Source organism: Vicia villosa, linkage group LG1 (assembly GCF_029867415.1).
Source record: "Vicia villosa cultivar HV-30 ecotype Madison, WI linkage group LG1, Vvil1.0, whole genome shotgun sequence".
NCBI classification, from domain to species: Eukaryota; Viridiplantae; Streptophyta; class Magnoliopsida; order Fabales; family Fabaceae; genus Vicia; species Vicia villosa.
Genome location: NC_081180.1, coordinates 187,558,088 through 187,574,170, shown reverse-complemented (window position 1 = coordinate 187,574,170; position 16,083 = coordinate 187,558,088). Strand labels below are relative to the sequence as shown.

The 16,083-nt window shown below is 30.5% G+C and overlaps 1 protein-coding gene and 1 long non-coding RNA gene across 4 annotated transcripts; both read right to left on the bottom strand.

Annotated features, from left to right (window-relative positions):
• Positions 1-4,585: 4,585 nt before the first annotated feature.
• On the bottom strand, positions 4,586-7,442 carry LOC131644744 (protein trichome birefringence-like 1). Its single transcript, XM_058915326.1, has 5 exons — positions 6,355-7,442; positions 5,814-6,006; positions 5,530-5,723; positions 5,249-5,407; positions 4,586-5,121 (listed from the first exon to the last, which is right to left on the bottom strand). Exons 1-5 carry the CDS (start codon positions 7,134-7,136, stop codon positions 4,764-4,766), a joined length of 1,686 nt encoding a protein of 561 aa, XP_058771309.1. The 5' UTR covers positions 7,137-7,442; the 3' UTR covers positions 4,586-4,763.
• Positions 7,443-7,728: 286 nt separating this feature from the next.
• On the bottom strand, positions 7,729-10,272 carry LOC131621318 (uncharacterized). Of its 3 annotated transcripts, XR_009289551.1 has the most exons (4): positions 10,163-10,265; positions 9,112-9,534; positions 8,148-8,192; positions 7,729-7,953 (listed from the first exon to the last, which is right to left on the bottom strand). It is a non-coding gene; the product is annotated as an uncharacterized LOC131621318 (long non-coding RNA). The 3 variants fall into 3 exon arrangements; XR_009289550.1 differs by having other exon boundaries at positions 7,729-8,192; positions 9,112-9,571; positions 10,163-10,272; XR_009289549.1 differs by having other exon boundaries at positions 7,729-8,192.
• Positions 10,273-16,083: the final 5,811 nt, after the last annotated feature.

Genomic DNA, 16,083 nt, shown 5'->3' with positions numbered 1-16,083 from the left:
TGCCAACCGCCGTAGCTACAAGTACCGAGGCAAGGTCTATTTGTTTCCAAATTCAATTTTTTATTCCGCACAGCATTTCAACATTATTTCCAAATTCAATTCTAATTTCTACACAACAACCTAATCATGTTAATCTACCCCTTTGACCCAATCATACTAACCCATAATAATTAGGATTCTCCCCCTTACCTCTTTGATTTCTTCAAACCCTAGCTCTCACTTTGTTCCTCTTTTGCTCTTCTTCTCCTCTTCTCTTCTCTTGAAAATGAGCAAATGATATGTTATGACTCACTTTACCCTCTCACACTCTTACTAACTTATTTGTCATATTGGGCTTAAGAAAACTAACACCCCCAATTTACTTCTAACTCTAATAAATAGGCCCAATTAAATATAATCTCTTAATATCTCTATTTAGTTCAATAAACTAAATAAACACCAATACACACAAAATTAATTAATTCAATTAATTATTATATCTCATAACAATTAAATAATTAATTAACATACCAAGTAAAATAAAATAAAATAATAAAATAAATACGGATAAAATCCTCTAATAACTCAATGTCTCATATTTCCGGTCTAATCTTAATTGCTCGAAAAATTCCCAAAACGCTAAATATTAACTCATTAATATTTCTAATACTAAAAATATTAAAATTTTCGATTAAATTTCGATCCGCTATCCCGAACTAATACCGACCAAATCGTCCCAAAAAGCGAAAAATTTCAATAAACATCAGAAATGACTAAATTAAACAAATAATTATTAAAAACACCAAATAATATAATTACTAATATAATTAATAAAAATATTAATAAAAATCGGGATGTTACAGTCGCCACCTTCCTTCACACACACAGGGGCGGTCGCCCCTTCAAAGTTTTTTTTCTTTCTTTTTCTTCTCAGTACTTCTTCGAGTCACCTTTTTCCTTCAAAATTACTCCTCAGGCCAACTCCCAGCAACAAGCAACAGAGCAACTACAATATATTAAATTCATGATAGTCCAACAATTTCCAGAAACACAACAATTTCACAGCACAGTGGTAAACAAATAGGAACTCAGAGGTTCGGTACAAATTGGAAACATAATCAAACACACAACAACAATTTCACCAGTTTCAGATTATTCACCACCTCAACAGCTACAATATTCAACAACTAATTCATCGACAATAATTAATTTTCAGGATCAACCACCACAATCAAACACAACTAGAAGCAATTTTACAAACCCAATCCCACATACTATCCATCATATACCCTATTATAGAATTAGAACCCCACACTTACCTTGGATTGGAGACGCTCTATTCCACCGGTTGAACCTAGCTATTGCCATAGCTTCCAACCTTTACCTCTTCTCTCTTTTCCTCCTCTGCAACTTTCCACGGCCAAACTCCGGAAACCCCTTCTTCTTTTCTCTTCTCCAAAACCCTTGTTCCTCTTTTACTGATAATACCTAATTTCTTTTATTCCACTTAACCAAATCATTCTATTATTCTTAATAATTTCATTGGGCTTAATTTTCACACCTCACCTTTTCTACCACCAACCATTAAATAAGCCCATAATAATTCTTACAACTATTCTCATAAATAATAGTCAATATTAATCAACCAATTAAATCAATTAACAACATGACAACTTAAATCAACATTTTCCAACAATTCACAACTTCGACAATTAATTCAAAAATATTTAATTAAATAATTAATTAAATACAGGGCGTTACACCATAGGTCAGACTCTGGCCTCTTAAATTTATCGTAGGTCAGGCCCAGACCTTCTAAAGCCTAGCCTATTTCCACCCCTAACTGTGAATGAGGATAGAAATAAATAGAGGGGCAACTAAAGTTTGAAGTTTGAATCCAAAAGGTTTTTGGTGTATTTCCAAGGTGTTTTTGGTGTATTTTCAAGACAATATTCGTGCAAAAGTAAAGAATCAATACGTTGGAATATCAACTGAAAATGCTGCTACACGTTGCTTTAGGATTATTTTTGCGTATTGGATAAACCATGTTCTTGCATTGGTAACAATAAAAAAATTTGAATTTATTTACACTATTAATTAGCATGTCATTAATAATGATTTTAGTAGATTTTTTTTAATTAAGTACATCTTTAATGTGAAATGACATTTAAGGGTATAAATTTGGGGTGTTAAATAAAATTAATTAGGGTAAGTAAGTATTTTTGATAGTACATTAATTTATTATATTAAATAATTAATAATAATAATAATAATAATAATAATAATCTTATTAAATTATTTATAAATTTTATTATAAATTATAAATTATTATTATATAAAATTTACCCGTGCGATCGCACGGGTGTACATTTAGTAATAATAATAGATTGTAGTGTTAGGAAATAATAGAAAAAAAAATTGAAAAATTTATTGGAATGACATGTCAACAATATTTAATGTAAAATTAATGAGCTTTAAGGAAAGCTTTTAATAATCTATTTTATCTATGAAATTAGAAAAAGTTACAAAATAAAATCAGAAGGGTAGACGTGTTTTTTCTAAATACTTTACATTTTATATATTTATAATAAATTTTAAAGATTAAAAAATTAATATGACTATCCATGTCACTTGAATAGCCAAATTTAAAATTAAAAAAATTAAGATTTTATTATTTTGTTGGTACATTGCATCAAAAGCAAATACCGTCCATAGCCGGTACATAGACTTTATGAAACTTTATAAAATGATTCATAAACTAAAATTATTCGTAAGGATTCCGGTATTTTTAAATTTAATTGGATACCATTATTCTCAACTAATCAAATATAATAATTCAATGTTATATCATTTTTTTATTTTATTATATTTTAAAATAAATTCAAATTTTAAGATAATTTAAACTAAAGACAGTGATATCCAATTTAAATTCATGGATACTAAAGAATTTTCAAAATTATTTATAATTGAACTTTTCAATTTTTCAATTTGTGAAAAGTATTTAATTATTCCTTAATAAACGAGTTTTTGAACTCTTAAATTATTTATAATTAGAATACTTCTTAACTTTTGATTATTTGAATTAGACTTATGGGTAAGAGTGGCAAAACAGGTCCGACCGATATGTGGGTATACCCGTTTTGCGCGCATTTTAGTACGGGACGGACTAAGGTTTTAGGCCCTCATCCTTTAATGTGATCGCTCCGTCCCGTTTTTTATGTGGGCTTTTGCGGGCACGTAAATTTACATAAATTTTGACATTTTTAGACTTAAAAGGTGTAGTGTCTGCGGGCTTAACCCGCCCCACCCTCACTTTTTTGCGGGCTTAACCCGCACCCTTAACTATGTCCGCTCTGTTTTTTTGCGGACTTTTGTGGGGCGGGCCTAAACGGGGCGGACATGCCCGTTAGTCACCCCTACCTTAGGGTGCGTTTGATTTGTAAAAGAACAACATATGACATTATAGAACACTACAAAAAAAATTTCGTACTATATTGTGTTTGATAATTGATGTACTAGACAATTTTTTTTAATCTATTTTATTTGATAAGTTTATATATTCAATACAATAATATAATTTTTTATATAATATTCATTATTGATTTATAAAATATGATATTTTAATAGTTTTTTTGATAATTTATGTTTGAGACAAAAAATTGTTCCATGGTTTGTTAAAGGACAAAAATTCATGTTTTTGTCCAGTCTCCTGAGACATGTTTTGTCCAGTCCTGAGACATGATTAATTTATGCATCAAAAGTTGTCATATCAAGTCTCTCATTTTTCAGCAAATCAAACAATTAATTTGAGTCCCTAATTTAATTTAGGTGACTAATTGAATTTATTTTAACTATATATAATTGGGATCTAATTTATAAACTTTAGTTTGAAAATCTAATCACAAATTACTAACAAAATTAAGAATCAAATTACAAACTGTTTAAGATCATAATCTGATTTAAAAATCTCAAAAAATAATTCACGGACATAAAGAGTAAATAAAACAAAAACAAAAAAGAAATGATACTTTTTCAAGAAAAGGACAAATGATTTGTTCAAAGAAGAAAAGGACAAATGCATACAAGAGTTGCATTTGTCAAAGACTCCATGTGATGCTGAAGAGAAGTTCCACATCATTTCGAATTCTTAATAGATTAACATTGACTTATAGTATGGGTGGCAAAACGGGTCCGGCCCGCGGGAAAAGCCCGTTTTACCCGAACTTTTTCGCGGGGCGTGGCAAGGTTTTAGGCCCGCTCTCTTTAATGTGCCCGCCCCGCCTGCCCCGTTTTTTTGTGGGCTTTTGTGGGCATTTGTTTTTTCATAGAATTTTACTATTTTTAGGCCTAAAAAGCCGAATGCCCGCGGGCTTTCCCCGCCCCGCCCTCACTTTTTTGCGGGGCGGGACAAGGTTTTAGACCCGCACTCTTAAAAAAGTCCGCCCCGTTTTTTTGCGGGCTTTTGCGTGGTGGGCCTAAACGGAGCGGACATGCCCGTTTGCCATCCCTAACTTATAGTAGATAAATTTATTGTTGATAATAGATGGTTTATAGCAAATAAATTAGCAGATTAAATTTTTAGTGTTTGATAAGATTAATAGTTAAATTAACTTAAAAATACTCCTTCTATGAATATCATTAACTATTTTAGACATTTACAAAATTTGGAAAAAAAATTTCTGTATAGTTTGTTTATTTCCGTATCCTGAAATTTGGAAGGGACAAAAAATATGGTAAATGTGGCCTTAGACTTTTGTAGTTTGTATATTGTTTCTTCTCTTCTGTTAATGCCGATTTTGATTCTGATTCTGATATCGATACTGTTTCATTAGAAGCTCGGCGTAGAGAATCTCATTCCATGTGTCAGGAATACCAGGCAGACACCAATGGCTGCAATCCTGATACATCAACGGCGATTTTCTTTCGTCCGGTGATAGGTTTTGCTTTCTATATATAGAAGGATGACCATCTTTTCGGAAATCTGTCATTTTGGTGACGTTCAAGTAGGTGACGCGAGTCTTCATATTCCTCAGTACTTTTTCCAAAACTCTCATCTTAGGAGGGTATTGTCTCAAGTAATTTTCATTTTTGATTGGCGCGATTTCACTGTTGCATTGTCCACCTGAATTCCATTGCCCACCACTACAATATGACAGAATCAGAAAAGATGCGTATGTGTTAGCATTCTTGATACATTGTCTCTATGATCATGGTTATCAAATTGAGATTCAAATCGCGAACCAAAAGACCTTTTTTCGAATCTTCTTACCTAAAATGCGAAGACGAATAGCCTCTAAAGAAAACCATAGACTTGGTTGCATTTATGTTGGCATCAACCCATCTGCTCCAAGTTGTTATCGCCTTTCGAAATGCCTCCAAAACATTCAATTCATTATACACATGACTACCTTCTTGGTAATAGTCCTTACTGAAAAAAATATCAATATGTTTACCCTTAAATCGTACTGCAATATTAGAATACAAAATCAGAATAACCAAGTGATTAATAAATAAGCTTTAGAAAAGATCGAATCGATCATGTTTATTTACCCTTTAGAAGTTTTATCATGAGTCCACCAATGGCCAGTGTTGAAGATGATTATATCTGCATCTTTATATTGATCAGATGATTTACCAACCAAATCGAGCCGAAGCGTTTCCTTTTTCGTTCCGTTCTTGACGAGATATTCCCACTCTTGAACTAAGAAGGGCGATACGAAAAGCTCGACCGAGAAGTTGTAATCCTACTACCAGACAAAGGAATCAATACTAAACATTGATACATCATGAAGATGAAATTTCACAAAACAAAAAAGGAAAAAATTGAAACTTACTTTGAATATGAATGAATAAGAGGTTTCTCCTTTAAAATGGACTTTTCCATTTGCTTCAAAAACTTTACTTTTGTCTTTCACAGAGTTTCTGAGAATACAAATAAGTGATTCCCACATATTCCTATTGATGGAATCACCAACAAAAACAAGTCTCTGGCCTCTCAACAAATCCAACATTCTGTGTCCATCCAACCTATTAGCAATTTTGCACAAATATTAATGACAGTGTAAAAATCATTTGCATTTTGTTGCATATCTACAAATTGGATTCCTAAGAAACATTCACAAAGCAATTTGAACATCATCGAAATTAATCTCAAACATGAAGTCCACAAAAACACCTACACCTCCGAAAAATGTGTTTACGTTTGTCGGTGTATGATGTCGGTGACAGAAACTGATGTCTGACACACATGATTACATTTAATTTATTCATTCTTTCACATTATTACCGATTTCATCGTGTCATTGTCACTGTCGTGTTTCCGGTGTCGTAATTATAAAACAAATTAATTGCACAATTTGAACAAAAGTCTCTAACCTTGGGAGGCTACACCCTTTAGGTTTCCACTTGAATTTCTGAAAATCTTGATCAGGTCTTCCATTGCTGATACAATTAAACTGTTGATCAATCAAGTTGCAAGAGCCAGGTTGATAAAGAGGATAAGAATCATCATCCTTAACCCATTCTCCATCAAAAAAATCACACTTTCTTAAAGACTCCATCATATGAATCTCTTGTTCCATATTTGCAGTTTGATTAATCATCTTCTGAGGTTTAGCTTGATCAGAAACATGAGAAGTGTTATTGGTAGATCTAGAAGTGTTGCTAAAAGGGGAAGATGGCAATGAAGAAGTGGTTGTTGTGTTGTGGTAAAAGAATGAGAAAATGGAAGAAGATGATGATAAAGTTTTGGTGGTGAAAAAGTTGGTGAACCAAGGAGAAGAGGGATTGGGAGAAGGAGAAAAGGCTAAGAAAAGAGTGAGAGAAAGAAAAGCAAGCATGAAAGCATAAGCAAAAGCAATGGTTTTTGAGGTTTTGAAGATGGAAAAGAGGGTTTTGATGTCTGAGTTAGGAACATGTTTGGTGGATTCAGCCATTGAAGATGTTTGAGACAGAAAAAGAAACAAGGAAGTTAAGACAGGTTTGTGTGAAAATGTTGTGTCGGTTTTCTTGGTTGAGTGGAAAAAGATGATTGATTGTTGGTGTGAATATGAATTATATGATATTCGATTTATAAATTGATTGGGATTTGATTGATTTAGAATAATGATGACTAATGAGAGTTTGACATGTTTTGTTTTCTGTTGAGCATCAAACATTTGAAATTGTTATTGTATGACACTGTTGGCTCCAAAGTCTTGTATAAGTGTAAGTGTGTAACAATTGAAATGATTATTGTATTGAAAATTGACCTAACACTGTTAATCTGTTCTTTATAATAATCCTAAGTTTTATCATATGGTCGTTTGGAAACACGTTTATCCCACTTATACATGTGTTTGGGAAAATTCCCGGTAATTTGCTGAAAAATGGGTCTGTTTGGAACACTTTTGGATTTTAGTTCTTAAAATTTGTTTTTCAAATTTATTTTAAATAATTGTTTTACAAAAGGGAATTAACAAAAGAAATTGTTTGATAAACTAATTTTTAAAAATTGTTTTAGAAATTAGTCAGAAACACGGGTCTCTGACTAATTTCTAAAAATATGAAATAAAGAAATTTGACCAAATTGAATTTATAAAATGGAAATTAATCATTTAAAAATTTATTTTAAAAATAAGATATTAGTAATATGTAAATAAGGTTCTAATTAAAATAATGATAAAAAAATAGGTTTTAAGTTAAAATAATAGACATTTGAAAATAAAAATTTTATTTTTAAATAAATGCAATAATTTGAAAGTGACCTGTGGAATAAAAAGTTAATTGTTTGAATAATTATTTAGTATTATTCAATATGATAAAGTGAAAATTGTAAAAGTCACTGTACCATTGCAATAGCTTTATTATATTCCTTCATAAAGGACTGTCCAACATGGATAAATGGTTGTCCAAACAAACTGCATTTAATGTTGATTTGACAATACAAATGATAAACTGCAAACATCCATAGTCGTGTCAACTTAGATTTCTAATCTGTAGCAGGAAAGAAGAGTTGTTAACCATAAATCCAGTTCCCAATATTAAGCATGTTATTTAATTGTCTCGATAATAGCATGTTATCTATAACCTAAAGCAGCTAAATATTGTTTAAATGATCAAAGCTATTGATAAATGTTACATCTTAAAAGGAGGTAATAATGATGTAGTACCTTTATTTTATAATTTACCTGTTTGATTTTTCAATTGGCCATTACTTGATAGCATTCCTCAACCTGAAGAATAAGGCATTTTATTTTAATTCTAAGAAGAATAAAATTCAAAACCAAAAATCAAAAGCATGACTGCTATAAACATATGCATATGCATATAAAAATACTAAGTACTACATTTTCTCAATAGTAGAGACAAGTAATGTGTTTGAAACAGACATCATATAAGTCGCAAATGCCACTTCGTATTTGAATTTGAAACACTTGCAATAGATATCATATAAGTCCCAAATGCGAATGCGTATTTGAATTTGAAACATGTTGAAGAAATGTTAGATGAATTAATATATTTTGTATGTTAATGTTAAGGCAGTGATCCTCATGCAAAATGTTACATTATTAATCATATATTATAAAATATTAATTGTGAACTAAAAATATAATATTACTAACATATAATATATTTTGAATTATATATACTAACATATAATATATTTTTTACATTTTATGTTAATCATATAATATTAATATATATTTTAAATTATATATTTTATAAAATGTTAATCGTGAACTAAAAATATATATGCTTTTGATATGTTACAAGACATTATTATCCATAGAACCAACAAAATGAAAATAAACATTGGTGTAAATTGTAAGCCCATTATTGTTCTTTCAATGAATAGGCCCAACTCCATTAAATAGAAACTCAAACCCTAAGACCATCTTCAATGGTGCAACCCATTTTTGAGTTTTTTATGGGTCCCACCAGCTATATCATCTCAAAATAATTTATTTAATTTTTATTTTATTGGTGTAATTCTAATGGGTCCCACAACTTTAGCTCATAAATTAATTTGATTGGGTACCACAATTTTTTACTAGTTGCATTGCAATGCAACTCTACTATGACATGGCAAATTGTTTCAATATTTAATTAATATATTGATGTCCACTTGGAGAACTCAAAGAAAAATACTACCATTGGAGATGCTCTAACAGGGAAGTTCTTCCTAGCCGCCACACTCATCATCTTCTCTTCATCCACTGATAACTCTCTTTATTTTTATTTTTTTGTCTTGAAGGACACAATCACTCTTGCTATATTTCTTCCTTTTCTTTTCTCTTTACATTCATATCTATGCAAATGAATTTTAATTTTTTGCTAAATACAATTACTCCTCTCTCTCCTCTTTGACAGACTCTTTCTTCTTCTTTATCTAACTTTCATTATTTTTGACAGACTCTTTGCTAAATACCATATCTTTCTTAGAAAAGAAACAAATTACAGTCAAAGTCACACATCTTTTCTTCCATTTTTTTGTTTGAGCGGTTATCAGACATCAATGGATCAGATTCAACAACTTAAGAAAAAGACCATTAGTATTCCTGCAAATATTTGATTCTACATAACAAAAAGAGAAAAAAGACCATTAGTAAACCTGCAAAATGAAGAAAGGTTAGGATTTTTCTGAAGAATATTTTAGGAATACGCTATTTGATTCTACATAATCAACAAAAGCCTTCATAAAACAGTTGTTAGGACAAAACTAATGAAAACGATAAAGCTGTCAGAGTTTGACTAAAACATTCAAAAACCTTAGCTTGCTTCTGTTGAAAAGCCTAATGAAAAGACTAATCAAAAGCCTCAACTTTGACAAATCAAAATTTATACAAAGTGTTTGAATCTGGTTGAAAAGCCAAAGATTTAAATTATTGAGCAGAGTGTTTGAAAGTAGTGAAAGTAGATTTCTACAAAGTGGTATGAAGCAACAAAACAACAACTTTAATAAATTTAACAAAACCCAGGTCGGGAAGTTGAAAGGGTGCAGCCCGAAAAACATGAAAAGCATAAAATGTCTACAAAGTTGTATCAAGCAAAAAACAACAACTTTAATAACATTAACATAAGGCAGGCCGGGAAGTTGAAAGATTACATCAGAAAAAATATTAAAATCAGAAGATGTTTCAAGCATAAAACTACAACTTTAACAAAATTGGTGGTGGAAGATGAAAGTATAACAGCAAGTTACCTGGTTGTCGGATGAAAATTGTTGTGTTGAGAAGATGTCTGGAATAGAAAGAGTTCATAAAGGGAGAGAAAGAGTATGGGAGAGAGACTGTTACACGTTTGGCCTCTTAGATATGTGTTTCATGTATTGGAATGTGTAAGGGTAATGTGGAGAAATTTATTTTGGTCCAATAAGAGTTAAACAGGTGTCATGTGCATAGAGCTAAGTGTTGTATTTGATGGGTGAATTTGTTAATTACGTAAATATCCAAATTCAAGTGCAAATTTATTTGGATGAAAGGGTATTTTAGAGAGTTTGGTCAATTGATTAGTAAATGATAGATAGTTGAGTTGATGTGAAAATGAAAAAAATTGTTATATAGTTTCAATACTATTTTTAAAAAGAGAATAAAAAACTACTTTAAAAACTATTTGGTTATTTAATTTTTAAAATCTATTTTATTATATTAAATTTTACAAATTAAAGAACACCAATTGATATTTGTTTACATACAAATAATTATTTTTAATTAATAATTAAACATTTTTTATTATGTATAAATGTTGTTCTGGTCTGAGACGAGCAGGCCCAATAGCAAGCGAGCATGATTCAGGGTCAAGCCCAATCGAGGACGCGCTCTCCAGTGACCGTTGGAGCTTCAGCCCCACGTGCTCCACGAAGAGCACGTGGTCACCCAGTAGCGGGAAATCCAGTCAACCTCCTCTGCGAACTCTACGGGCGGTTGAACCAGGACGTGAGTCACTTACGACGTGGCATCCTGGCAATTTCCCTCCGCGCTAGGGGATATAAATATCCTCTTTCATTAGAGGGTCATGTAACTCACACTCTCACCTAAGCTATGTACTTGCTCTCCTTTGCTCTCTTTTTCACTCTGTCATCGGAGTACCTTACAGGTACAACCTCCTATTCACTCGAAGTCCAGCAGTTAAAGGTCATCGACGATCCAATTTGATCCGATACGATTAAATGTAAATACATTCTAGTCACTATTTTTTTAACATATGATCTAAGCATATATGTCAAGTATAATTGAGTGTCGATGAAACAAATGTGATTGTTTAATTTAAGACATTAATTATTATGATTTAGTTTAATTTAAGAGATTAATTATTATTCACGATCGGTGTAATAAATTTTACAATAGCAATTCATCACTATCATTCATTTATAGACAATTAAAATTGAAGTTAAATTTCTTTCAACATTCAAGTGTAACATTCTTTTACACTGTTAATATATTTTAATTAAATTTTTAATTTAATATTAATTTATATTATTAATGAGATGTTATTTAGTTATAAGAGATTGACACGAAATTTCAAACGAAAAAATTTAAATCAATTTGATAATATTGGTAAAATAGTTATCAATACTATTTTTTTTATAAATAATAATTTTCTCTTTTTCAATTTTTTAAAAAAAATATAAACTATATTAAATATGGTTGAAAACTTTAATTATTTGTAGTAGTGGTTTAACCTCGAATTTTTACACTTCAGAACTTATCTTAAAATGTGGATAACTCCAAAAAAAAATCTTTTGGTAATTGTTGATTGTCGTTGTCTTCCGAAGAACAATGTCTCTACAACAACAACAAAGTTTTCAACGAAGATTAGAGCTACTATAAACTTGCAAATCATTACTTTGAATACTTCTGCTTTTCGTTGACGATGATGAAAGACACCCTTATGGAACCAAAATATTCGATTTAGGTTTCGTTTTAGAGATCTTTTTCCCACTTTTTGAATTAAAGTTTGTTTAAGGGTAAAGAATAAGAGAAGACGCAGTGAAGAAGAAAATGTTAAAGAAGCAATTCCAACTCAAATGCCATGTGTGCTATATTTGATGTCGTTTCAAATTTAACAAAAATGACTTGTGTAACTTTATTTGAGAAAATAAAGAATTAAATTGATTATTTTAAAAGAAAAAAAATCAAAATAGATCAAAAGTAGAGGTAAGGGAAAAAAATTTAACCTATTAATAATTAACTATATCAATTTATATTTAATTAATTGAATAGTTAATCTAAGTGTCTGCACATTTAATTATTTTGTTTGTTATGCATGTAGATTTAATTATTTTATTTGTGCGACTATCCCTTTTAATTATATGTATGCATCAATGTTTTAAAAATTAGATCAAATTGGTCGGTTTAATCTGTTAGACTGTGAACCGGAGATGAATTTGGTTAGGTCAACCTTTTAAAATTGCTAATGTGTCAAAACTGAATCGAAAAAACCGGATTGAACCGTCCAAATCCTTTCGAACCATAGAACCATAGTCGGTTTTATAAAATCGTCCGATTCAAAAAAATGCATCAAATCAACCATTTTTTTAAAAAAAAAAAATCTAATTTGTAAATATCAAAACTTAACTCACATTTTTCAATCACAAAAAAGAATTATGTGTTTTTATTACAAACATACAAATTTCTAAGTATCATTCCATTATAATTTTTCTTTCAACCACACTACATCATATGTTTGTCATAGTTCAACTCAAATTTATTTGTTATTGTTTAATTAAGTGTATTGTATAATTTATTTTTTGTATTCTATCTTTTAATTTAGGTATTCTATATTATTTGAACTTTATTTTAATTATTATGTTATATTATTTTAATTTTGGTTTGAATTAGTTTAATTTATTTTATTGTAATTGTTTAATTTGTTTAAATTATTCTTAAATGAAGGTTGAAATGAATTGTACAACTATGTTGTGTTATTATATGTAATATCAATATTATTGTATTAAGTTTATAATTGATTTTTTAAAATATTTATTTTTTTAAGTTGTAAATATATGATTATGTGTGACATATCTATCAAAAATTAGTTTCATATTATTAGTTTATTTAATAAACGGTTCGACCATAGATTTAACCGATTGAATGAATTAAACTTTAAATCAGAAACTTCACCCATTTGACTTCCAGTCTAATTTTTAAAACATTAATATGCGTGTGTATATATATATATATATATATATATATATATATATATATATATATATATATATATATATATATATATATATATATATATATAATTTAAAAAAAATTATATGTATACATACTAATAATCTTATATTTATCCTTATAAGGACTCGGTTGAAAACATGTCGCTCTCGTCATTTTTTTAATAAGAAAAAAGATGTAGTTTTATTTTGCTAAAAGAATATAAAATGAAAATAGCTAGAATCCAAATTTTGACCATTTAGTTTATATTTTATTTTTCTTTGGACCTAAACTCCTCCCACTTTCAAATTTCAATAGACTAAACATCAATCGGATTATTTTTATTTTTTTTCAAGATTTCTCACTAGATTTCATGGGTCTCTCACGCACCATTGAATTGACAAAAATGTTTTCGTGCTTCTGTAGATGTATCTTCAGAATCACTCATTTTTTTTGTTTAACTTTGTTTTGTTCCGTACAAAAGCGTTAAAACATGGAATTTTCTCAATTAATTTGTTGGAAATTTTTTTAATTAATTAACTAGATGGGTTAAAAGTTATAATATTGAATTTTTTCAATTAATTGGGAAAATCTCAAATTAATTTCTTAATTAATTAGAAAAATCCCAAATAAATTAACTAGATGCAATATGACACGGAAGCGTTAAAACATAGTGAAACTTGGATTTTTCCAATTAATGGGAAAAATTCCAAATTAATTTCTCAATTAATAGGGAAAATTCCAAATTAATTAACTAGATGCAACGGAAGCGTTAAAACATACTGAAACTTTGGATTTTCCCAATTAATTGGTAAAATCCCAAATTAATTTCCTAATTAATTGAGAAAATCCATAAGATAACAAAATATTCCGTAGGTACATTTACGAAATACTCTATTTTCAAACTCAACTTTCACTATGTTTTTAACGCTTCTGTAGATGCATCTACAGAAAGGAGACAATTTTTTTGCAAAATAAGAATGATTTTGGATGTGCATCTACGGAAGTAGGGATAAAATTGGAAATTTGCGCGGTGGCTAAGAGATCCATGGGGTGCATTGAGAAATTGTCTATTTTTTTAGTACGCAAAGTCAGTGGCTGTAATTTATATTAAAAAATCATTGTTTATTTTATTACTATTGAATAAGTTCAACTAAATAACGATATGTTTTGTAACTGATCCGTATTCAATTTTTAATTTGGCTAAATTACAGTTTTTGTCCCCTTATTTTGTCTGATTCACGAAATTAGTCCTCCTATTTTAAATTCAAACAGTTATAGTCCTCCTATTTTAAATTTAAACAGTTTTAGTCCCTCTTTCATGTTTTTTCAAAGAAAATCGATGAAATTTTTTATTTTTTAAGTTATATTTTAATCTGCATAGTTTAATAATAGGTTTATATACGCTGATTTGTCATGTTTTACAAGTAATTTATCTTTTAAAAAGTGAAAATATCATTAATTTTAAGTGCAAAATTATGAAATGGGGACTAAAACTGTTTAAATCTAAAATAGAATGACTAAAACTGTTTAAATTTAAAATAGGGGAACCAAATACGTGAATTAGGGAAAATAAGGGTGTAATTAAGCTTTTTAATTTTGCACTAGAGATAATAATAATTATGGTGTGTCATCGGTTCCATGTGACTCGGTACAGTCTGTTTTTCAAGGAAACATAATTTTAATATGTCATCGGTCGGGATTTTAGACACAGTTACCTTGGCAGCGCATTTAGACGGGCAGGATGAGATTTCCAGCTCCTTTGTTTTGGACAGTGCTAGCACACCTATGGTTCTGAGGGAGGATTTTGGTCACACGGCTGGTAGTTTGGATGATAAGGGGAAAGTGCAGTGAGGAGAGGTAATGCTGGCAGCGACAGAGTCAAATCCAAAGCAAGCATTCACGGTTCCTTCGACAAAGTTGTCACGGTTCTAAAGGAAAGGAAGAAACGCCGAAACAAGAAGATTATTTTCAAGAATCTGACGAAGTTTGCTGGATCGCTTCACAACACAGCTATACGGAAGGCTAACATAATTAAAGGGAGATGCATGTTGGTTGGAGGGAATAGGATTTCTTATCAAAGGCATGCGATATCCTTGAATGGCCATGGAGTTCCGTCATCTAAGGGCGGCACAAGTAGAATTTCTTCATTGAGGTCTGAACATGAACACTATTTTATCGACAGAGGTATTACTCACGGCAACAACAGTGACTGTAGCGAGATTGGGAGAAACAACCGTTGGCAATGGAATAACTTACATGGTGAAGAAAGTTCTGAGTTGTGGAAGGCGGTGGAGTCTTTGGGGATGAAGCATAAGGGGGAGGATACGAAGGTCGTTGAAAAGATTTAGGCAATGGAAATTCAAGCTTTATTGAGAAAGGGTTGTTTGAAGGGGTCTAAATCTAGTGTTCCATGATTATCGATACCATGAATATTAGAGGGGGAGGCAATGCTTTGAAAAGGAGGAGAATTAATTCTTTGATTTTAAAGAGCAACGCAGACGTTTTCATGATTCAAGAAACCAAAATATGTAATTTACAAGATTTTGTGGCGAAGAGATTTTGGAGTAGCAACGGTATCGGATATTCTTTTTCTAATTCTTCGGGAAGGTCGGGGGGCATTTTGACATTATGGAAGGAGCAAGTTTTGGAAGTTATTACTAGTTTCAAATGAGAGGGGTATCTTGGTGTTAAGTTTTGCAAGAATAATAATTTCTTTTATTTGTTAAATGTTTATTCGTCTTGTGAGATCTCGAAAAAAAAGAACTCTTTGGCGGAAGATTTTGGAGTTGAAAGAGGATTTTGATGATGGAGAGTGGATTATTGGCGGAGATTTCAATGCTATTAAGGTGAGGAGTAAGAGGAAGGGAAGATGGGCTGCATCCAATAACCAAGATATTATTGGCTTCGCGGAATTTATAGAGGAGACAAGATTGGTGTATGTGCCTTGTAAAGGTAAAAAAGT